Here is a 25,000-nt window from a genome sequence, read left to right as displayed (position 1 = left end):
CCAACCCACTGAGCCACTGCCGCCCCTATTGCCTATTGATTAGGTATTAATTAATGCATCGGTTTTATAGAGCACTTCTACGATGTGCATGATTCATTCACGCCATACTTGGTGGTGGTGAAGCTACTTTTCCAGCTGCCCTGGGGCTGAGGTCCGGTACCTGCTGTTAAAGGGCATCCGGCAGGGCACCGAGTCCCGGATACAGGAGCTGGTACCCGGGTCGGCCGGCTCCACAATGACGAAGGGCCTCTCCTCCAGAGTCACCACCCGGAGGTGCTGGGAGTCGTCCAGAGGCTTCAGGAAGGAGCCGTAACGGGACCAGGGGTGGTACCGCAGTCGCAGGTGTCCGTTCTCCCACCAGCCAACCTGGACGCAAGCAAACACACCACTAGCTGGGAGCTAGCACCGGCTAACAAAACAGGCAGAAGGAGGACAGGGAGGAGGACAGGGGGGAGGCTTAAGGGACATTTAAAGCGATGTGGGGGAGAAAACGACAATGAGCTAGCATGTTTTATTAGCTAGTATGTTTGATGGGCTAGCAGGTTTGATGGGCTAGCAGGTTTGATGAGCTAGCAGGTTTGACGGGCTAGCATGTTTTATTAGCTAGCAGGTTTGATGAGCTAGCAGGTTTGATGGGCTAGCATGTTTTATTAGCTAGTATGTTTGATGGGCTAGCAGGTTTGACGGGCTAGCAGGTTTGACGGGCTAGCATGTTTGATGGGCTAGCAGGTTTGACGGGCTAGCATGTTTGATGGGCTAGCAGGTTTGACGGGCTAGCAGGTTTGATGGGCTAGCAGGTTTGACGGGCTAGCAGGTTTGATGGGCTAGCAGGTTTGATGGGCTAGCAGGTTTGACGGGCTAGCAGGTTTGATGGGCTAGCAGGTTTGACGGGCTAGCAGGTTTGATGGGCTAGCAGGTTTGACGGGCTAGCAGGTTTGATGGGCTAGCAGGTTTGATGGGCTAGCAGGTTTGATGGGCTAGCAGGTTTGACGGGCTAGCAGGTTTGATGGGCTAGCAGGTTTGACGGGCTAGCAGGTTTGATGGGCTAGCAGGTTTGATGGGCTAGCAGGTTTGATGATAGTTAGCAGCATCTGTGCACTGACCTCCTCCCAGCCCCTCCCATTGTTGTAGGAGATGACATCCAGCAGAGGTTTCGACAGGTAGCCGTTGCTGTTGAAAGAGTAGTCCCGCCCACCGATGGATATGTTGGTGAAGTACCTGTGGGAGGAGCCAATGACAGAGAGGTGAGTTTCCTGAGTCCATGTAAGGAAAAAGCATGCTAGCATGTACATGGATAGCACTCATTAGCATCTGATCTGTTCTCACACGCTTTAACACACACAGAGACAAATGTTCTATATGATCTAAATGTTCTAAACGTTCCCCAGAGACAGAACCAGAACCAGAACCAGAAATCCCGCCGGTTCTGTTCAGCTGATCAGAACAAAAGTCAGGGATTTCAGACAGAACACGTTTCTGAAAATTTGAGATAATCCTCCAGAAACCTGAAGAGGGTCAGCCCAGAACCGTCGGAGAACCGCCAGAACTCCATTAACACCAGGCAGAGTGCGGCCCGCCGTGCAGGGAGGAGGCTCTTTATGTCTGACGTGTTTCTGTTGAATATCGACCTTAACAGCGTCGGGAAACGAGCAAAGACACAACCCAACCCACTGGTTGAGCAGAACCGGTCCCAGCGTCAACATATCGACCGTCCAACACGAAGGAGAGGAGATGACAAACCTTTATTCCCAGATACAGTACTTTCCTGCAGGACCCAAACGCACCACAAGGTCAGTCTTTGATCTGGAAGTTCTAAATGTGCCTGAATAATAATTTCTATTCTGTGGACAGTCGTTCATGAGGAAGCGTCTTTGACGGGGAGTCACACACGGAACGCCAGCACGAAGGTGCGCCGCGTCTCCAGGTCGGACTGGACGCCTCATTGGCTGTTTGCTCGCTGTGGCCCCTCCCCGGCTCACCTGATTCTGTCGGGCACTCGGTGCGTCTGGTTGCCGTCGCTCTGGCAGTTACCGGCGTATTGGGCCCGGCTGGCGGCGCCCTGGTCCCGCCGCAGAGACATCGCCCCATGGGTGAGCACGGAGACGCCTTTGGCGATACGCCTGCAGGATTAGAGAGACAGCAAGGACAGGCAGGGACGCCGGGACATTTTCATAGGTATAAATGCTGAGGGGCGTTCTTATTGGACGACCGCTGGAGGAACGGCAGACCCAGTGACAACAAAAAGGCCTCGTCTTCATGCTGTGAAGCCAAACCGGAGAAGAACTCCCTTCTCTCTGACGTTTACATTCTGTGTGACGGCAACAAAATAAAAAGTAAAAAAATAAAGTAACATCTCCACCGACTGAAACGCTGGTGAAGGCCGCGTGCACGAGGAAAGGGCTGAATCAGCAATTCTGTATGAGTCACCAGACGGCAGCTGATTGGCTGGGAGCTCTAAAAGTGTGTTTGTCTCGACAACAGTCTGAAGAAAAGAAGGAAAGAGGAGGTTCCACAACAAAGGTTTTATCAAGGCCCCAAGAGTATCTGGTTTGAACTGACTCCTTGTTCTCCAGAGAACTAAGAACCCCAGCAGGAGAATGTGAAGATGCTAACAGTAGAGCTGGAGACCAAGGTACCGCTGGAGACCAAGGTAATGCTGGAGACCAAGGTACCGCTGGAGACCAAGGTAACGCTGGAGACCAAGGTAATGCTGGAGACCAAGGTAACGCTGGAGACCAAGGTACCGCTGGAGGCCAAGGTACCGCTGGAGGCCAAGGTACCGCTGGAGACCAAGGTAACGCTGGAGACCAAGGTAACGCTGGAGACCAAGGTAACGCTGGAGACCAAGGTACTGCTGGAGGCCAAGGTAATGCTGGAGGCCAAGGTAACGCTGGAGACCAAGGTACCGCTGGAGACCAAGGTAATGCTGGAGACCAAGGTAATGCTGGAGGCCAAGGTAACGCTGGAGGCCAAGGTAATGCTGGAGGCCAAGGTAACGCTGGAGACCAAGGTAACGCTGGAGACCAAGGTACCGCTGGAGACCAAGGTACCGCTGGAGACCAAGGTAACGCTGGAGACCAAGGTACCGCTGGAGACCAAGGTACCGCTGGAGACCAAGGTACCGCTGGAGACCAAGGTACCGCTGGAGACCAAGGTAACGCTGGAGACCAAGGTAACGCTGGAGACCAAGGTACCGCTGGAGACCAAGGTACCGCTGGAGACCAAGGTACCGCTGGAGACCAAGGTACCGCTGGAGACCAAGGTAATGGCATCCATAGTATTGACATCATTCAGTGTTTTTGTTTGGAGATGAGGAGGGTTTGGGTTCAGGTTCGGTAGGACCTCGTCCATCTGACTCTTCAAACATTGCCTGAAGCTTCACGTGTGTCCTTTACGCCCATATCTGAGAAGCGGTGTGAAAACTCAGCATTAGCTTAGCAGCATTCTAACATCTGGGGTCGTCTTGTTCCGCCTGACGGGGAACAAGTGTTCCAGTCCACTGCAGGGCGTCCATGTCCAACTCTGGACCCTGATGAAGGTTGTCTTCAGATGTAGAGCCTATGAATAAAATACTTCATACCTCCGTGGCTCGTCCCTCCAGCCCTGCGGCCTGATGGCAAACAAGGCCTTGGGCAGTCCGTCCAGGCCCAGGCCGGACAGGGCAGGTCCCACGGCAAACCACATGTGGCTGGGCCCAGCCTGACCCGCTGCCCAGGCTGCCCGGAAGATCAGCTCGGCCTCCTCCAGGGAGCAGTACAGCAGCCGGACCTGGGGAGGAGGGCGGAAAGAAATGGAAGGTGTGAGGGAGGAAATTCATCCAAACAGAGGAGAAAGAGAAAGAAAGAAAGAAGAAAAGAATATAAAATAAAGAGACCATTCCTTCCTGATGGGAATTTAAATAATACAACCAATAAATAAATGATTAGAGAAGGGATGAAAAGAGGACAGAAGGAGATGAACTTCCATCCCCTTCTTTATCTTCTCGCCGTCTCATTGTCCCGCCATGCTTATGGATTACTTCATTCTGCATGCAAACACAGAGAGTACTGGACCCCCCCCCCCCCCCCCCCAATCATTGATCATCATGGTGTGTGTGTGTGTCCACCCAAGCTTTAATTTGAAAAATCAATCAATCAATCGAAATACTTGTATTGTCAATATTCGGTGAACAACGAAACAGTAAATCAACATGATACAAAAATGTAGATGGAATAAATACAAATATAAAAATATGAACAATCATCCAGCGTTACAAAGCCTCAGAGTGGCGATGTTACTTTACAGCTTTTATTTTGAAACTAGCTTCACCCAGTAAAAAGACTTCCTGTGTAACTGTTTAAAACCCTGGATTAGAAGACGAGAACCCTGGATTAAAAGACGAGAACCCTGGATTAAAAGACAAGAACCCTGGATTAGAAGATGAGAACCTTGGATTAAAAGACAAGAACCCTGGTTTAAAAGACGAGAACCCTGGATTAAAAGACAAGAACCCTGGATTAGAAGATGAGAACCTTGGATTAAAAGGCAAGAACCCTGGATTAAAAAACGAGAACCTTGGATTAAAAGACGAGAACCTTGGATTAAAAGACGAGAACCCTGGATTAAAAGACGAGAACCCTGGATTAAAAGACAAGAACCCTGGATAAAAAACAAGAACCCTGGATTAAAAGACGAGAACCCTGGATTAAAAGACAAGAACCATGGATAAAAAACAAGAACCCTGGATTAAAAGACGAGAACCCTGGATTAAAAGACGAGAACCCTGGATTAAAAGACAAGAACCCTGGATAAAAAACGAGAACCCTGGATTAAAAGACGAGAACCCTGGATTAAAAGACAAGAACCATGGATAAAAAACAAGAACCCTGGATTAAAAGACGAGAACCTTGGATTAAAAGACAAGAACCCTGGATTAAAAGACGAGAACCTTGGATTAAAAGGCAAGAACCCTGGATTAAAAAACGAGAACCCTGGATTAAAAGGCAAGAACCTTGGATTAAAAAATGAGAACCCTGGATTCAAAGGCAAGAACCCTGGATTAAAAAACGAGAACCTTGGATTAAAAGACGAGAACCTTGAATTAAAAGACGAGAACCCTGGATTAAAAGATGAGAACCCTGGATTAAAAGACAAGAACCCTGGATAAAAAACAAGAACCCTGGATTAAAAGACGAGAACCCTGGATTAAAAGACGAGAACCCTGGATTAAAAGACAAGAACCCTGGATTAAAAGACGAGAACCCTGGAGTAAAAGACAAGAACCCTGGATTAAAAAACGAGAACCCTGGATTAAAAGACGAGAACCCTGGATTAAAAGGCAAGAACCATGGATAAAAAACAAGAACCCTGGATTAAAAGACGAGAACCTTGGATTAAAAGACAAGAACCCTGGATTAAAAGACGAGAACCTTGGATTAAAAGGCAAGAACCCTGGATTAAAAAACAAGAACCCTGGATTAAAAGACGAGAACCCTGGATTAAAAGATGAGAACCCTGGATTAAAAAACAAGAACCCTGGATAAAAAAACGAGAACGCTGGATTAAAAGGCAAGAACCCTGGATTAAAAGATGAGAACCTTGGATTAAAAGATAAGAACCCTGGATTCAAAGGCAAAAACCCTGGATTAAAAAACAAGAACCCTGGATTAAAAAACAAGAACCCTGGATTAAAAGGCAAGAACCCTGGATTAAAAAACAAGAACCCTGGATTAAAAGACGAGAACCTTGGATTAAAAGATGAGAACCCTGGATTCAAAGGCAAGAACCCTGGATTAAAAAAACAAGAACCATGGATAAAAAAACAAGAACCCTGGATTAAAAGACGAGAACCTTGGATTAAAAGGCAAGAACCCTGGATTAAAAAACGAGAACCCTGGATTAAAAGGCAAGAACCTTGGATTAAAAAATGAGAACCCTGGATTCAAAGGCAAGAACCCTGGATTAAAAAACGAGAACCCTGGATTAAAAGATGAGAACCCTGGATTAAAAGATGAGAACCCTGGATTCAAAGATGAGAACCCTGGATTAAAAGATGAGAACCCTGGATTAAAAGACGAGAACCCTGGATTCAAAGATGAGAACCCTGGATTAAAAGATGAGAACCCTGGATTAAAAGACGAGAACCCTGGATTCAAAGGCAAACCGAATGAAACTGGTCTGGGTCAGGAGGAATTCAAGCGGAGATGAAGAGAGAAAGCGACAGGTCCAGATGTGAACGCAGCTCGTTACGGTTTGTTCTGCTGTTCCAACAGAAAGAACATTCGTTACTGCAATTTAAATATCAAAAGTATCACCACACGAGTAGTGCCCGCCGCCGGCAGCCATCCGCCTAAGTGTCTCTGACAGGAAGAGGAAAGCAGCACGCCTGCTAGCTCACTTAGCAGTCCCCTCACGGAGCAGCTCGCCAGCTAACGCCTGCGGTACGCTAAGACGACAGACTCCCCAGCGCCGTCGCCATCATGCAGAAAGACAGGTTAATATAAGTCTGCACTGCAGGTCGGGGGAGAGAGAGGGAGGGAGAGAGAGGGGGGAGAGAGGAGAGAGAGAGACATAGAGAGAGAGAGACAGAGAGAGAGAGAGAGAGAGAGAGGGAGGGAGAGAAAGGGGGAGAGGGAAAGACAGAGAGGGAGGGAGGGGGGAGAAAGAGAAAGGGAGAGAGAGGGAGGGAGGGGGAGACTAGAGAGAGGGAGAGAGAGGGGGAGAGAGAGCGAGGGAGAGAGAGAGGGAGGGAGAGAGGGAGGGGAGAGAAAGGGGGAGAGGGAAAGACAGAGAGGGGGGAGGGGGGAGAGAGAGGAGAGAGAGGGAGACATAGAGAGAGACAGAGAGAGAGAGAGACATAGAGAGGGAGAGAGAGAGGGGAGACTAGAGAGAGGGAGAGAAAGGGGAAGAGGGAAAGACAGAGAGGGAGAGAGGGGGAGAGAGAGAGAGAGGATGGGTGGATGATGGATGGATGGATGGATGGGTGGGTGGATGGATGGTGGATGGATGGATGGATGGGTGGATGGATGGATGGATGATGGATGGATGGCTGGATGAAGGATGGATGGATGGATGGATGATGGATGGATGGTGGATGGATGGATGGATGGGTGGATGGATGGATGGATGATGGATGGATGGCTGGATGGGTGGATGAAGGATGGATGGATGGATGGATGATGGATGGATGGATGGATGGATGAAGGATGGATGATGGATGGATGGATGGTGGATGGATGGTGGATGGATGGATGGATGAAGGATGGATGAAGGATGGATGATGGATGGATGGATGGATGGATGGTGGATGGATGGGTGGATGGATGGCTGGATGGATGGATGAAGGATGGATGAAGGATGGATGGGTGATGGATGGATGGTGGATGGATGGATGAAGGATGAAGGATGGATGGATGGATGAAGGATGGATGATGGATGGATGGATGAAGGATGGATGGATGATGGATGGATGGGTGGATGGATGGCTGGATGGATGAAGGATGGATGGATGGATGGATGGATGAAGGATGGATGATGGATGGATGGATGGATGGGTGGGTGGATGAAGGATGGATGATGGATGGATGATGGATGGATGGATGAAGGATGGATGATGGATGGATGGATGGATGAAGGATGGATGATGGATGGATGGATGATGGATGGATGGATGGGTGGATGAAGGATGGATGGATGGATGGATGTAGGATGGATGGGTGATGGATGGATGGGTGGATGGATGGCTGGATGGATGGATGAAGGATGGATGGATGGATGATGGATGGATGGATGGATGAAGGATGGATGATGGATGGATGAAGGATGGATGGGTGATGGATGGATGGTGGATGGATGGTGGATGGATGGATGGATGGATGGATGAAGGATGGATGATGGATGGATGGATGGTGGATGGATGATGGATGGATGGATGGATGGTGGATGGATGGATGATGGATGGATGATGGATGGATGATGGATGGATGGTGGATGGATGGATGGATGGGTGGATGGATGGATGGATGATGGATGGATGGCTGGATGGGTGGATGAAGGATGGATGGATGGATGGATGATGGATGGATGGTGGATGGATGGATGGATGGGTGGATGGATGGATGGATGATGGATGGCTGGATGGGTGGATGAAGGATGGATGGATGGATGGATGATGGATGGATGGATGGATGGATGAAGGATGGATGATGGATGGATGGATGGTGGATGGATGGTGGATGGATGGATGGATGAAGGATGGATGAAGGATGGATGATGGATGGATGGATGGATGGATGGTGGATGGATGGGTGGATGGATGGATGGCTGGATGGATGGATGAAGGATGGATGAAGGATGGATGGGTGATGGATGGATGGTGGATGGATGGATGAAGGATGAAGGATGGATGGATGGATGATGGATGGATGGATGATGGATGGATGGATGAAGGATGGATGGATGATGGATGGATGGATGGATGGATGGTGGATGGATGGATGATGGATGGATGGATGGTGGATGGATGGTGGATGGATGGATGGATGAAGGATGGATGAAGGATGGATGATGGATGGATGGATGGATGGATGGTGGATGGATGGGTGGATGGATGGCTGGATGGATGGATGAAGGATGGATGAAGGATGGATGGGTGATGGATGGATGGTGGATGGATGGATGAAGGATGAAGGATGGATGGATGGATGATGGATGGATGGATGATGGATGGATGGATGAAGGATGGATGGATGATGGATGGATGGATGGATGGATGGATGGATGGATGGTGGATGGATGGATGGGTGGATGGATGGCTGGATGGATGGATGAAGGATGGATGGATGGATGATGGATGGATGGATGGATGAAGGATGGATGATGGATGGATGAAGGATGGATGGGTGATGGATGGATGGTGGATGGATGGTGGATGGATGGATGGATGGATGGATGAAGGATGGATGATGGATGGATGGATGGTGGATGGATGATGGATGGATGATGGATGGATGATGGATGGATGAAGGATGATGGATGGGTGATGGATGGATGGTGGGTGGCTGGAACACATCACACCTGGGCTTCGTGGTCTTTGAGCAGCCGTTTGGTTCTGGCCCCGCCCGGGTCGTCGGTCACGTTGAGGATCACCACGCTCTTTCTCTCCCAGCCAATGAACGAGCCGTCCGTCATTCCCTCCACCATGGCCAAGAAGTCCTCGTAACCATGGTGACGGGTGGTCACCACCGAGAAGGCGGTCCAGTCGTACTCCTCCAGCACTTCAAAGATGACCTCCAGCTGGAGGGAGGTGGTGCAGGTGAACTGCAGGTAGATGGAGCCACTTTCCTGGAAGCATCAGGAAACACAGTCGAATACTCAGGTGGGTCGACTCCAGGTACGTCACAGCTGATATACGGAGGCATGTGGAGCAGGTGAACCTCCGCAGGTGAACCTCCGCAACGCTGAGCTTTTCAGATTTCATCAACGTACAGAGAAGTTAAAAATAAAGATTTGCATAAAGCTAAAGTCAGGAAAAGGACGATCATACAGACACCTGGAAACACCTGAAAACCCCTGAAAACACCAGACAACACCTGAAAACACCTGGAAACACCTGAAAACACCTCTGGCTCTTATTGGGCCTCGGTGAAAGAGTCGACGCCCCTTAATTACCTTGTGACTGGACTACAGTTAGCATCATTTCAGTCGGGTGGGGGCGGTTCAGGTGAAAGACTGCAATGGCGGCCCAACACCAAGTAAACCATTTTTACCTGTGGCTCCCGTCCCAGACTAGCCCCTCCCCCCACAGCAACCACAGGCACTCCCGTTTGGGCGGAGACAAACTCCAGCATCGGGGCCAGAGGGGCGCGATTTGGCGGCGGCGGCCTCTCCTCCTCGAACACCAAACCCTGAAAGGGAAACACAAAGACGTGGGCGCTCCTCCGAGCCCCAACAGAACCGGGCCTCGGTAGGACACGGGACCGGTTCTGAGGAGCCGCCTCCTCAGAACCGGTCCTCGGTAGGACACGGGACCGGTTCTGAGGAGCCGCCTCCTCAGAACCGGGCCTCGGTAGGACACGGGACCGGTTCTGAGGAGCCGCCTCCTCAGCACTCACTTAGCATTAGCACTGAAGCTAAAGGATCAATGTGATAGAAACGAGTAAAGAGAGATGAAACAGAGGAAGGAAGGAAGGAAGGAAGGAAGGGAGGAAGGAAGGGAGGATGGGAGGAAAGAAGGGAGGATGGGAGGAAAGAAGGAAGGAAGGAAGGAAGGAAGGGGGAGAAAAGAAGGAAGGGAGGGAGGAAGGATGGGAGGAAAGAAGGAAGGAAGGGGGAGAAAAGAAGGAAGGAAGGGAGGAAGGAAGGGAGGGAGGAAGGAGGAGGAAAGAAGGAAGGAAGGGAGGAAGGAAGGGGGAGAAAAGAAGGAAGGAAGGGAGGAAGGAAGGGAGGGAGGAAGGATGGGAGGAAAGAAGGAAGGAAGGGAGGAAGGAAGGAAGGAAGGGGGAGAAAAGAAGGAAGGAAGGGAGGAAGGAAGGGGGAGAAAAGAAGGAAGGAAGGGAGGAAGGATGGGAGGAAAGAAGGAAGGAAGGGAGGAAGGAAGGAAGGGGGAGAAAAGAAGGAAGGAAGGGAGGAAGGATGGGAGGAAAGAAGGAAGGAAGGGAGGAAGGAAGGAAGGAAGGGGGAGAAAAGAAGGAAGGAAGGGAGGAAGGAAGGAAGGAAGGGGGAGAAAAGAAGGAAGGAAGGGAGGAAGGATGGGAGGAAAGAAGGAAGGAAGGGAGGAAGGATGGGAGGAAAGAAGGAAGGAAGGGAGGAAGGAAGGAAGGGAGGAAGGAAGGGGGAGGAAAGAAGGAAGGAAGGGAGGAAGGAAGGAAGGGGGAGAAAAGAAGGAAGGAAGGGAGGAAGGAAGGGAGGAAGGAAGGGGGAGGAAAGAAGGAAGGGAGGGAGGAAGGGAGGAAGGAAGGAAGGAAGGGGGAGAAAAGGAGGAAGGAAGGGAGGGAGGAAGGAAGGAAGGGGGAGGAAAGAAGGAAGGGAGGGAGGAAGGAAGGAAGGAAGGGGGAGAAAAGAAGGAAGGAAGGGAGGAAGGAAGGAAGGAAGGGGGAGAAAAGGAGGAAGGAAGGGAGGGAGGAAGGAAGGGGGAGGAAAGAAGGAAGGGAGGGAGGAAGGAAGGGAGGGAGGAAGGAAGGGAGGGAGGAAGGAAGGGAGGAAGGAAGGAAGAGAAAATGAATGAGTGAACATCAAAGAATGAGGCGTGTCGTTTCTGTCACACAACTCGAGTGTTTTAACAGTTGACATTGTGGGCGGAGCTTATTTAGTAATGCAGCCAATCACCAAACAGAAACTGAGGGCTAGAGTCCGTCTCATTGGTCGGACCCTGGTGCCTGGGCCACGCCTACCTGCAGGGGCGTGGTCGCCAGCAGCTCGCACAGCTGCAGCAGCAGGCTTCCCGGGCTGCTCTCGTTCACCGCGAGGTAAATGACGTGGGCGGGGCCCGACGGCGTCATCACCGTCTCGTCTGTGTGCGCCTGCACCGCCCCCCTTCCTCCTCCTCCTCCCCCTCCTCCTCCTGGGCCATGTCCCGGTCCTGGCCCGGCCTCGCCGACCCCCCCTCCCCCCACCGCAGGCGTCTCCGGGAGCAGGGAGGAGCCCGAGTGGACCACGGCAATGTTGACGCCACCGGAGTCCCTCTCTCTCTCCCGGGGCCGGAGCAGCAGGGGGGGCGAGGGACGGGCGGGCCCCGTGCAGGCCAGGACAGCCAATAGCAGAGAGAGGGCGGGCCTTGGGGCCACCATGGGGTAAAGGGGGGGCCAGTGGGAGCTGTCGGATGAGGCCAGGCGTGGGAGTGGTCTCTGGTGGGAGCGGGAAGGAGGGGGGGCGGGGCTCACAGTTCTTCACCTGAGGAGGACAGGAGACCCTGGAGAGGGGGGGTGAGGAAGAGAGGGGGGTGTTTCAGGAGGCGTGTCCTAAAATCAATAACGCGATATTCTGATCTCTCCTCTGAATCAATATATAAACGTTCAATTCGTGTCATGATTGAAGCAGAACCTTCTGTTGGGGGGGGGTCAGCGTGTGTGTGTGTGTGTGTGTGTGTGGGGGGGTCAGCGTGTGTGTGTGTGTGGGGGGGGGGGGTCCCCGTTCAGATTTATGAGGCCGTTAGCTGATTGGCTGAACAGTAAATTGTGTTCTGGGGCTCCCGTTTGATCCTGATTACTGTCAAGCGATGGACGGCCTCCAGGTAACCATGGTGATACCGAAGGCATCAGCATGCCTGAGAGAAACAATGGAAGACGCTGGTGAGACGTTCAGGGACCGATGTGAAGGAGGACACGCTGGTGAGACGTTAGGGACCGATGTGAAGGAGGACACGCTGGTGAGACGTTAGGGACCGATGTGAAGGAGGACACGCTGGTGAGACGTTAGGGACCGATGTGAAGGAGGACACGCTGGTGAGACGTTAGGGACCGATGTGAAGGAGGACACGCTGGTGAGACGTTAGGGACCGATGTGAAGGAGGACACGCTGGTGAGACGTTAGGGACCGATGTGAAGGAGGACACGCTGGTGAGACGTTAGGGACCGATGTGAAGGAGGACACGCTGGTGAGACGTCAGGGACCGATGTGAAGGAGGACACGCTGGTGAGACGTCAGGGACCGATGTGAAGGAGGACACGCTGGTGAGACGTTCAGGGACCGATGTGAAGGAGGACACGCTGGTGAGACGTTCAGGGACCGATGTGAAGGAGGACACGCTGGTGAGACGTCAGGGACCGATGTGAAGGAGGACACGCTGGTGAGACGTTCAGGGACCGATGTGAAGGAGGACACGCTGGTGAGACGTTAGGGACCGATGTGAAGGAGGACACGCTGGTGAGACGTTCAGGGACCGATGTGAAGGAGGACACGCTGGTGAGACGTCAGGGACCGATGTGAAGGAGGACACGCTGGTGAGACGTTCAGGGACCGATGTGAAGGAGGACACGCTGGTGAGACGTTAGGGACCGATGTGAAGGAGGACACAATTCCGCTTCTTTCTTCCTTTTTACTTTAGTGAAGTTTATCAGAAATAAATTCAAAGACAAAACGGTGACAGCAGCGTCCAGAAATAGACGTGGAGACGGATGAAAGGACGAAGCTAAGTTTAGACGATTCATCTTTAAGACCCCGCCCCCCCCATCCCACCAGTGAAAACGCAGATTGAACTTTATCTAGATCCATTAAGTTACAAGATTAAATCCAGTAACCGCCCCACAATGGTGAAGAACCCTTTAAGGACCGTCTGGACCAGGTGATGATCCAGTACCAGCACCAGAACTGGTCACCGGTACCTCAGAACTGAATCATGTTGATCTGCCAAGGAAGGTTTCTATGGAACCTTCCAGAGTACTGGTTCTGGACTAGGATGGGTTCTCTGCAGCTGCGGTGGAGGTCTGCGGTCTGGAGTGCCCCTCTAGGGGGACTCTGTGGCGGTCTGGAGTGCCCCTCTAGGGGGACTCTGTGGCGGTCTGGGCTGGTTCCAGCTGGTTCCAGCTCATCATTCCTCCACTGCAGATTAAACACCTGTTGGATCGCCATGACGACTCCCCGGTGAGGTCAGCGCGCCGCCGCCGCTCTTATCTCATCCTCCGAATTAAAAATAGACGCCTTCGTGTGTCGAGGAAAGAAACAAGCGTGAATTTCAAATAGCCGGAGAGTCGAGTCAACGTGAGGCGAGGAAGAGGAGGAGGGAAATGAGAAGACTAGAAGGAAAGAAAGAAGAGCAAGAAGAAAAGACAAGGCTGCGAGGGGACAGATGAACGGCACGGCGCGGCACGGCACGCGTTGCTTTGGTTCCTCTCCGCAGGCGGGACGCCCGGATTCTGGTCCAGCGCTTGGGTCAGCTGATGAGAACAAAGCCAGAAAAGGTTCTCTGCAACAAAAGCTAACAGGCAGGCTAACAAGCCAACAATCAATTATCAGTCTCAAGAGCTAGCCAAAGAGCTAGCCAAAGAGCTAGCCAAAGAGCTAGCCAGAAGAGCTAGCCAAAGAGCTAGCCAGAAGAGTTAGCAGAAGAGCTAGCTGAAGAGTTAGTCAAAGAGTTAGCCGAAGAGCTAGCCAGAAGAGTTAGCCAGAAGACTTAGCCGAAGACTTAGCCAAAGGGCTAGCCAGAAGAGTTAGCAGAAGAGTTAGCAGAAGAGTTAGCCGAAGAGCTAGCCAGAAGAGTTAGAAGAAGAGCTAGCTGAAGGGTTAGCCAAAGAGTTAGCCAAAGAGCTAGCCAGAAGAGTTAGCAGAAGAGTTAGCCAGAAGACTTAGCCGAAGACTTAGCCGAAGAGCTAGCCAAAGGGCTAGCCTTTAGAGTTAGCAGAAGCGCTAGCCAGAAGAGCTAGCCAGAAGACGTAGCCAAAGAGCTAGCCAGAAGACTTAGCCGAAGAGCTAGCCAAAGAGCTAGCCAGAAGAGTTAGAAGAAGAGCTAGCCAGAAGACGTAGCCAAAGAGCTAGCCAGAAGACTTAGCCGAAGAGTTAGCCAAAGAGGACTGAAATCCTGCAGTGGGTTCAGGTCCGGTGGAGGGAACCAATGGGCCGACACGCTGAGCCAGTGACCCGACCCGCTTCAGGGGTCACCTCTGATGATGACCCGATCCACTTTGCATCGCTGATGAATCCACAATCTGGTTTCGGACCGGGATGCGTTTCACACGGCGAGGAGTGGAAGCAGCTTGGACCGGGCCACGGGCCGTGATCTAATGCGGCGCCGGTCCAGCCGGGCCACGGGCCGTGATCCAATGCGGCACCGGCCCGGCTGGACCGGCTCCCTGGACCCGCCGTCCAGGGACAGAAGGACAGCAGGGGACACACAGCTAGCGAGTGCTAACGGCCTAGCAGCATCCGGCGCCGCGCTCCATCATCCATCTTACTTTGCTCCCCGCCCCTCCCATTGAGGCCACGCCTCCTCACAGTCAACCAGCTGTGACATCACCACAGCGTCACGTCTCCTCCACCAATCCGCTCCCGCCTCCTGCTCCCTTCCTCCTTTTTTCACCTCCTCCTAGCATCGGCCTCCTTCACACACGCTCAGGTTCCTCCCCACGTTGTGATGAAGGGGGGTGGGGGGGTGGGGGGGATGAAGGCCATTCATCTCCTCTTCCTCCATTCACTGACTGAGCGAGGGATGAGTAACTGTATGAATGGACAGAAGGAGGGAACGAGGGAGGGAGGAAAGAGAGAAAAGAGGGAGGGAGGATTTCTTGATGCGTGAAGAACAGGAAGAGGACAAAGATAAAGCGAAGACAAGGATGGAGGGAGGGATGAAGGGATGTAGGAAGGGATGAAATATAAAGTCCAGAGATTTTAAAGGAGAATGGAAAGGAAGAGAAAACCAGAAGATGGAGGAATGTAAAGAAGAGTTAAAGAAATGAAGGAAAAACAGCAGCAGAAAAGAAGGAGGGATGAAGGGAGAAGAGAAAGGGAGGAAAAGGAGCAAGGAAGCAAATGATCGAGGAAGAGATGCAAAGAAAGAGAAAGAGTTAAGAGGAGGGAGAAAACAGGAGGAACGAGGGAATGAAGGAAGTGAGGAAGAAGAGAGGAAGAAGGAACAAAGACAACGAAGAGAAAGAAAACAGAGTCGAGTTGATTCCAGGAAAGAGGCGATGATGTCATTGAAAGAGGCGATGATGTCATCAAACAGTAACGAGAGAGTGTTCCTGCCACTCGGGATGGAGAGAACAAAAAGAACGACAGATGGGTAAAAGAGAGGAAGAGGAGGAAGAGAGACACATGGTCACAGCATAACTGGGCGTGGCACCAAGACATCAAGCTCCGCCTCCCTGACGGATGACAGGCGGATTGGTGGTGAACCCGACCCAGAGGATCCAGAACCCCGATGAAGATGGAGATGAAGATGTGATGAAGATGAAGATGGAGATGTGATGAAGATGAAGATGGAGATGAAGATGAAGATGTGATGAAGATGAAGATGAAGATGAAGATGGAGATGGAGATGAAGATGAAGATGAAGATGAAGATGGAGATGGAGATGTGATGAAGATGAAGATGAAGATGAAGTTGAAGATGAAGATGGAGATGGAGATGTCAGACTGTTACTGTTGTTCAACCAACAACAACAACAACAACACCTTGTTCTGTTCCTGGTTCGTCTCACCGGGTCGAACCCGGGATCTGTGGTCCCGGGTTAGCATTTAGCTTTAGCTCTACAACATATGATCCTCCTCCTCAAACCGCTGGAGCTACCTGCTAGCCGTTGCTAGCGCAGCCGCACCCCAAACCTCCTGGAGTGGGTTTTAGCATCACAGTGTTGGTGCTGGTTCTGGTTCTGTTGGGTTTCTCTAATGTCCAACAACTTCCTGTTTGCAGTAGTAGACTGCAAACTGGACCGCCGCCTGCGTCGACGATGCGTGGCTAAGCTACGTCTGCGTCGACGCTGCGTGGCTAAGCTACGGCGACGCCGCGTGGCTAAGCTACGCCTGCGTCAACGCTGCGTGGCTAAGCTACGGCGACGCCGCGTGGCTAAGCTACGCCTGCGTCAACGCTGCGTGGCTAAGCTACGCCTGCGTCAACGCTGCGTGGCTAAGCTACGCCTGCGTCAACGCTGCGTGGCTAAGCTACGGCGACGCCGCGTGGCTAAGCTACGCCTGCGTCAACGCTGCGTGGCTAAGCTACGGCGACGCCGCGTGGCTAAGCTACGCCTGCGTCAACGCTGCGTGGCTAAGCTACGGCGACGCCGCGTGGCTAAGCTATGCCTGCGTCAACGCTGCGTGGCTAATCAGAGAACAAGATTTTTGGGCAGAATGTCTCCTTTTGTCTCCGGACGTTTGCTGGAGCCTCGTTCAGCCCCTCTTTGACTATGCTAGCACCTCCTGGTATTCAAACATCAAAGTGTCCCTGAAAACCAGGCTCCAAACCTCCCAAAACAAACTGATTGGGCTACTCCTCAATCTGGGGCCCATGACCCCCCATGACCCACCTTCTTCCTGGACATTTTGCTAGCCTAAAATGGCTCAGGGTAGAAGACAGGGTCAAACAACTCAAAATGGGATTGGCATTTAAAATAGTCAATGCAGCTCTGCCCTCAGTCCCCTCAATCCCTGCTACTGTGTGACTGTACTTGTACTGTAATACATGCTACTGTGTGACTGTACTTGTACTGTAATACATGCTACTGTGTGACTGTACTTGTACTGTAATACATGCTACTGTGTGACTGTACTTGTACTGTAATACACGCTACTGTACTTTTACTGTAATACACGCTACTGTGTAACTGTACTTGTACTGTAATACATGCTACTGTGTGACTGTACTTGTACTGTAATACATGCTACTGTGTGACTGTACTTGTACTGTAATACACGCTACTGTACTTTTACTGTAATACACTCTACTGTGTACTGTACTTGTACTGTAATACATGCTACTGTGTGACTGTACTTGTACTCTAACATTCTATCTAATAAATATATTCATCATCATCAAGCTACGTCTGCGTCGGCGCTGCGTGGCTAAGCTACGTCTGCTAAATGTGCTAGCTCTCTGTCTCTCTAACATTAGCTAAAGCTAGCTGATGCTAAACGTCTGTCAGTTAGCAAACAACAACAAAAATAGTGTCTCATTTTTATCTAAATGATTCTATGGCTAAATACAGGCGGTACCGGGGTCCAGCTGACGGTACCGGGGTCCAGCTGATGGTACCGGAACCCAGCTGATGGTACCGGGGTCCAGCTGATGGTACCGGAACCCAGCTGATGGTACCGGGGACCAGCTGATGTTACCGGAACCCAGCTGATGGTACCGGGGTCCAGCTGACGATACCGGGGTCCAGCTGATGGTACCGGAACCCAGCTGATGGTACCGGAACCCAGCTGATGGTACCGGAACCCAGCTGATGTTACCGGAACCCAGCTGATGGTACCGGAACCCAGCTGATGGTACCGGGGACCAGCTGATGGTACCGGGGCCCAGCTGATGGTACCGGAACCCAGCTGATGGTACCGGGGCCCAGCTGATGGTACCGGGGCCCAGCTGATGGTACCGGAACCCAGCTGATGTTACCGGAACCCAGCTGATGGTACCGGGGTCCAGCTGACGGTACCGGGGTCCAGCTGACGGTACCGGGGTCCAGCTGATGGTACCGGGGTCCAGCTGATGTTACCGGAACCCAGCTGATGGTACCGGAACCCAGCTGATGGTACCGGGGCCCAGCTGATGGTACCGGGGCCCAGCTGATGTTACCGGAACCCAGCTGATGGTACCGGAACCCAGCTGATGGTACCGGGGACCAGCTGATGGTACCGGGGACCAGCTGATGTTACCGGAACCCAGCTGATGGTACCGGGGTCCAGCTGACGGTACCGGGGTCCAGCTGATGGTACCGGAACCCAGCTGATGGTACCGGAACCCAGCTGATGGTACCGGAACCCAGCTGATGTTACCGGAACCCAGCTGATGGTACCGGAACCCAGCTGATGGTACCGGGGACCAGCTGATGGTACCGGGGCCCAGCTGATGGTACCGGAACCCAGCTGATGGTACCGGGGCCCAGCTGATGGTACCGGGGCCCAGCTGATGGTACCGGAACCCAGCTGATGTTACCGGAACCCAGCTGATGGTACCGGGGTCCAGCTGACGGTACCGGGGTCCAGCTGACGGTACCGGGGTCCAGCTGATGGTACCGGGGTCCAGCTGATGTTACCGGAACCCAGCTGATGGTACCGGAACCCAGCTGATGGTACCGGGGCCCAGCTGATGGTACCGGGGCCCAGCTGATGTTACCGGAACCCAGCTGATGGTACCGGAACCCAGCTGATGGTACCGGGGACCAGCTGATGGTACCGGGGCCCAGCTGATGGTACCGGGGACCAGCTGATGTTACCGGAACCCAGCTGATGTTACCGGAACCCAGCTGATGGTACCGGGGACCAGCTGATGTTACCGGAACCCAGCTGATGGTACCGGGGCCCAGCTGATGGTACCGGGGACCAGCTGATGTTACCGGAACCCAGCTGATGGTACCGGGGACCAGCTGATGTTACCGGAACCCAGCTGATGGTACCGGGGACCAGCTGATGTTACCGGAACCCAGCTGATGGTACCGGGGACCAGCTGATGTTACCGGAACCCAGCTGATGGTACCGGGGACCAGCTGATGGTACCGGGGACCAGCTGACGGTACTCCAACAAGCTACATGATCGTCCAATCAAATCAATCACATAAACGGCTTCATCATCATTTTACAACGTGTGTGTGTGTGCGTGTGTGTGTGCGTGTGCGTGAATCCCCGTCCTGAGGGGTGATCTTTACACTGATCGTGCACACACACACACACACACACACACACCGCGCGCGGGCGCGTTGGCGCTGCGTCTGTCATACCTGAATCCCGAAGTTACGCGCTGACCGCTGCGCCAGGGTGGAGAGACGGCCACGTACGTGCACGCGCATCAATGACAGAGGGGTCAAAGCCTCGCCAGCCGGCCGGCGAGCCCGGGGACCGGGGGCGTCCTCACCTTCAGGACGGCGGGAGGGGACAGCGGGACACCGTCCGCGTCTCCGCGGACCGTCCGTCCATCCCTCCGCCGGACAGAGACTCTGATCGATCCAAACGGCGCCGGAGATCAAACGGGAACGTCGGCGCCGCCGGGACGGCGAAATGCAGAGAATGACGCGCAGCGGAGAGACTACATGTTGCTGCTCTCTCTCTCTCTCTCTCTCTCTGTCTCTCTCTGTCTCTCTCTCTCTCTCTCTCTCTCTCTCTGTCTCTCTCTCTGTCTCTCTCTGTCTCTCTCTGTCTCTCTCTGTCTCTCTCTGTCTCTCTCTCTCTCTCTCTCTCTCTCTGTCTCTCTCTGTCTCTCTCTGTCTCTCTCTCTCTGTCTCTCTCTGTCTCCCTCTCTCTCTCTCTCTCCCTCTCTCTCTGTCTCTCCCCCCTTTCTCCCTCTCCCTCTCTCTCTCGCTCTCCTCTCTCTCTCCTCTCTCCTCTCCCCCCTCTCTCTCTCCTCTCCCCCATCTCTCTCTCTCGCTCTCTCTCTCCTCTCTCCTCTCCCCCCTCTCTCTCTCCTCTCCCCCCCTCTCTCTCTCTCTCTCTCTCCTCTCTCCTCTCCCCCCCCTCTCTCTCTCTCTCTCTCCTCTCTCCTCTCTCCTCTCTCTCTCCTCTCCCCCCCCTCTCTCTCCTCTCCCCCCCTCTCTCTCTCTCTCCTCTCCCCCTCTCGCCTCTCTCTCTCCTCTCTCCTCTCCCCCCCCTCTCTCTCTCCTCTCTCCTCTCCCTCTCTCTCCTCTCTCTCTCTCTCCTCTCTCTCTCTCTCTCTATTTTGTTAAAATTCAGTATGTACGCGCTGTCACCTAGCAACCTCTGTCCTCTCTCTCTCCCTCTCCTCCTCGCGACACGTGTTGAATGCTAAAATAAGTTTGCTCGTGGCGGGATGATTCCTCTCTCTCTCTCCTCTCTCTCTCTCCTCTCTCCACCTGAATGTTTTTAGTATTTATCCGTTTCTCACGTTTCGCACGTGTCCCAGAGCACGTTTGTCAGAGTGGAGGGGCGGAGTCAGACTGGATGTGGCGCTGTAACGGGTCCGAAGCCGAGAGGAACACACACCACGTCCAGGTGGGTGAAGACGTCCAGGTGGGTGAAGACATGAATACGCTACAACACGGAGCGCCGGGTCCATTCCGGCCCGTCGCTGCAGCAACAGCCGGGTCAGCCGAGGTCAGAGGTCAAAGGTCAGCTCGTGTTCTGCTTGGACTGGATCAGGCCGGTTTGGCTGGAACCAGGAATGATGCAGCTCCTCTTCCTCTTCCTCTTCCTCGCTCCTCAGAGACGATTAACTTCCTGCCGTCAATCACAAAAAGTCCATTTTTAGATTATGCGTCGTTATTTTTATCCGTTTCATCAAACGTCTTCATCTCTGTGGAACAACAAACCTCCTGTCTCCTCCTCTTCTTCACCTCCGTCCATCTGAATGAGTCTTCCTCGTCTCGGAGCGCCGTCTCCGGTCGTCCTCAGAGCCCCCGCCCGAGCATTAGCATATCTGGGCTGCAGGCCGCTAGCCGCTAGCATCCAGAGCCGTCTGGAGACAGGCATGGGATGACCCTCACCCAGCAGGGCGGAGCCTGGGCAGACAGCCAGTCAGACCCCCCCCAGGCTTTACCATCATGGGGCCGACATGGCAGCAGAACCGGCGCCGGGATGCAGCACGCTGTAACGGCGAGGTTCACGGATCCCGTCTTCCTGTTGACCCGGTCCAGAACTCACTGATGGACCGGATCAAAGTTAGCCCGGCTGCCGTTACTGGCTGTCAATGGTTAGCAAACACCGGAGCTCTTTGGTTAAAGCTAAAGTAGCACGCTAGGCTAACACGTTTCTGTTTCTATTTCATGAAAAGCAGCGGCTAACCGAGCCCAGCTTGCTAGCATCTTCTCTGATTGGTTTAGAGCCGTGGCGTTTAAAGGCAGCTCATGTTCCCAGACTTGGGCCTTGAATAAGGAGCTAGCATAGCTAGCAAACTTAAAAACCTACACACACGCCTATAAATATGAACTATTAGATCAAAGGATTTCTCACCTGGAACCACCAAACAGAGACACGGATTCCTTCATCCTCATCCTCATCCTCATCCTCATCCTCGGGCTGCAGCTTCTCCTGAGCGGCTGGACAAGACGAGCTTTAAACAGGAAGTGACGGCTTCCTCGTCTTTTACCTGTACCTGAGATCCAGTCGTCCCCCCCCACGCCCCCCCGTCCGGAGGAAAGCAGCTCTTAGTGTTTCCACCTTTTTAACGAGGCCGTTACGAATCGCCCTGAAATGAAAACTCTCGAGTGGAAACCGATTAAAGAGCGCTCCCTGCTGGACAGGTGTGAGAATTGTCACGGACAGAAACTGGCCGGCCGGCGTTTAGGGCGTCTTTTATCATCATCGGGGGGGGGGGGGCGCTGAACCTTTCACCCGGGTCACGCGGCCGTCAAACACCGGCGACATCACCCGTCAGCTGAGTCACATGACCCCAGCGAGCCGCCGTTTACGGTGTGGTTCCGTTTACCTGTCTCAGCAGCAGGTGAGATTCGGGTCGTCGTCTGGATCCAGAATGTCCAGAGGGGACACTGAGACATCCGGGTCGTGGTCCAGGAGTCACATGACAAAGGCCGTCCAATGACGTTGAGCGTTCGTGTTGACAGCAGGTTCCTCATTGGATACCGACGGTTTCAGCCCCGCCTCCTACATTACTTTCAGCTGCTGACTTTTAGAACCTCTGGTCCTGTTAAATCAGCTGTTTACCAGTGAAAACTTTATTTACACCGTCACTAAAACTCTCTTCTGATTGGCTCCGAGCTGCAGGTTTGATCAGCACACGCCTCCTTCACTCAGTGACATCATGAACGCACCTGTCGCGGTGCGTTCATGATCGGCTTGGACAATCAGATAACAGCTCCTGGATATCAGTGATGTCATCATAAGAAGCCTCCTGGATGAAGGTGAATCGTCTTCGATCCGACGTGAATGACGCCTCTAATCTCAGGTGTGTCATCACCTGCAGCTCGAAACTCAACTTGAAACTGGGCGTGGCAGGAAGCCGAACTCACGGCGCCGTCTGTCTGCAGAATCATCCCCAAATGAAACGAGAGCAGAGCAGCGATCGGTGAGGAAGGGGAAGCCTTTATTGGTGTCAGAGGGAAAGACGTCCTCCGCGTGGACAGCAACAGGCTGCGTAGCATCGCGCGGCGCGTAGCTCATAACAGTCACAACATGGAGCCGTTAGCGGAGAGCCGCCAAAGCCACGAAGACGTCACATCATTATCGGCACAAGAGAGGGCCTCTGGACGGAGTGGAGGTGCACAAAACAGATAAATAGGAACGTCAGAATAAATCCAAAGACCCGGGGATAGTAGGAAAAGCAACGACATGGCAAATACCCCGGGGATATTAGGAAAAGCAACGACATGGCAAATACCCCGGGGATAGTAGGAAAAGCAACGACATGGCAAATGTCCCGGGGATAGTAGGAAAAGCAACGACATGGCAAACGTCCCGGGGATATTAGGAAAAGCAACGACATGGCAAACGTCCCGGGGATAGTAGGAAAAGCAACGACATGGCAAACGTCCCGGGGATAGTAGGAAAAGCAACGACATGGCAAACGTCCCGGGGATAGTAGGAAAAGCAACGACATGGCAAACGTCCCGGGGATAGTAGGAAAAACAACGACATGGCAAATGTCCCGGGATAGTAGGAAAAGCAACGGACATGGCAAACGCCCCGGGGATAGTAGGAAAAGCAACGACATGGCAAATGTCCCGGGGATAGTAGGAAAAGCAACAACATGGTGTCCTGCTTCTGTCAACGGGCAGAAACTCATGAAGCTCTGGGACGTGGTCAGTTCAAACATTCGAGTCTGAGGACCAGGTTTAAGATAGCTAAACATAGAACCGCAGCTCCCACAATACACCGGGGTTCAGTCTGCATGGGCGGGTCCTGTGACATCACGCAAAACGCATCTCAGGAATCGAAAGGAACATTTGTGAGAATCAAATCACAGGAACCGTTCACTAATTCCCTCCCCCACCGTCCAACAGCGTCTTCAGGTACAGGTAGCGACACTTAGCAAAACACAACCTAATGGGCAATCTATGAACCTTTTTACCATTAATAACAGCTAACATTAGCATCAAAACTGCTAACTAGCTAACGTATTATTAAACTGTGACTTGGAGGGTGGAGTTCTTTTCTGATATCTCATCTCCTTTTGGGTATAATTATCACTACCTGGGTGTAAACGGAAGCTAGTGGTTGGACGCTAACGCTATACTTATTGCGTTCGGATATGGAGTGTGGAGGTGTTTCAGCATTTAGGGGACATAAGGTGTGTAGCTTACAATGTTAACCAGCTAGCTTGCTGTAGCCAATATAAATCATCAATACAGTGCTATTAGCTTTCAAATATGTTAAATATGAAATAACAAATTGATTTCTGTTACGCAGGAAATGTGCGCTAGCAACATTTACTTTTAATCTGTTGGACTTAAAACAAGAAGGAAATGTTCAGATTGTCATCGAGTGTTTTCTGAAGTGCCGCTGTAGCCATGCTAATTGTAGCAGCGGTTAGCGAACGGTCAGCTAGCCTGAAGATAAACAGAACCAGACCAGCAGCTGAGAAGTGATTTGTAAAAAATCATCAAAACAAATTACAAATTATTTCACTGAAGTTTTTATGTGTTTAAATATATATATGGAACACACACACACACACACACACACACGCATATGTGTGTGTGTGTGTGTGTGTGTGTTTTATAGCTCAGACAAAAACACCTGAGGAAAAAAAACTGACAAAATGATCAGAAGGTTTTCTCTGTAATATTATATATAATTACAACTATAATCACATATTCAAGCATATATCATATACATTTATATCTAGTGAGAGAACAGCTCAATATTCAATAGTACAGTAGCAACAGGTGCGTTTCTCATTTCAGGTAAAGTCAGGTGAGAGTTTCTGAGGACACGATTCATCAATACAAGAAAATCAATGGAAAATACGAAAGACAAAGGAAGGGTTCGAGTGTTCTGTGTGTGGTTCTGTGAAGGATCGGATCAGATCAGCACCGTAGAAGTCCACAACAACAACAACAAACAACGACAACGACAACGACAACGACAACGAGGACTCTGTCTGCATGCTGAACGTTTCAGTCGCTCGTCAGTCCCGGAACACCGACCCAAACCCACTTCCTGTTTACTCCAGGAGTAAACAGAGAGCGACCCGAACCCGGGACCCGGGTCGTGTCCCGCGACGGTTCTCCTCGCTCTCTTCTGCGTCAACTTCAAAGCAACCGATTTCAAATCAGTCGCGGAATCAAAGAGAAGATCATAAAAACAAGCGTTTGTAAGAACGAGAAGAAAAAACACAACATTTTTGTTTCAATGCCGAAAACAATGGTTACCAAGATGTCTGACCCCGCCCCTCCCGGCCCGGCCCCGCCCACGCCCCGTGCCTAATGAAATACCTGATTCGTCCGTCATACATTCGGTCACGCCTCTGAACCGGC

The 25,000-nt window shown here is 52.1% G+C and overlaps 1 protein-coding gene across 1 annotated transcript in view; it reads right to left on the bottom strand.

Moving 5' to 3' along the window:
* The window catches only part of grin2da (glutamate receptor, ionotropic, N-methyl D-aspartate 2D, a), a 22,705-nt gene extending 10,940 nt beyond the window's left edge, over positions 1-11,765 (bottom strand). Inside the window, exons 1-7 of the mRNA XM_068747494.1 lie at positions 11,370-11,765; positions 9,747-9,884; positions 9,055-9,321; positions 3,581-3,768; positions 1,980-2,120; positions 1,104-1,218; positions 161-366 (exon numbers count right to left, since the gene is read on the bottom strand). Coding sequence (XP_068603595.1) covers positions 161-366; positions 1,104-1,218; positions 1,980-2,120; positions 3,581-3,768; positions 9,055-9,321; positions 9,747-9,884; positions 11,370-11,765 — 1,451 coding nt within the window. The remainder of the gene's footprint in view (positions 1-160; positions 367-1,103; positions 1,219-1,979; positions 2,121-3,580; positions 3,769-9,054; positions 9,322-9,746; positions 9,885-11,369) is intronic.
* Positions 11,766-25,000: the final 13,235 nt, after the last annotated feature.

The sequence above is a fragment of the Brachionichthys hirsutus genome, chromosome 13, assembly GCF_040956055.1.
Source record: "Brachionichthys hirsutus isolate HB-005 chromosome 13, CSIRO-AGI_Bhir_v1, whole genome shotgun sequence".
NCBI lineage: Eukaryota > Metazoa > Chordata > Actinopteri > Lophiiformes > Brachionichthyidae > Brachionichthys > Brachionichthys hirsutus.
Note: the sequence above shows the minus strand (reverse complement) of the source record. Positions and strands in the feature narration are given on the sequence as shown.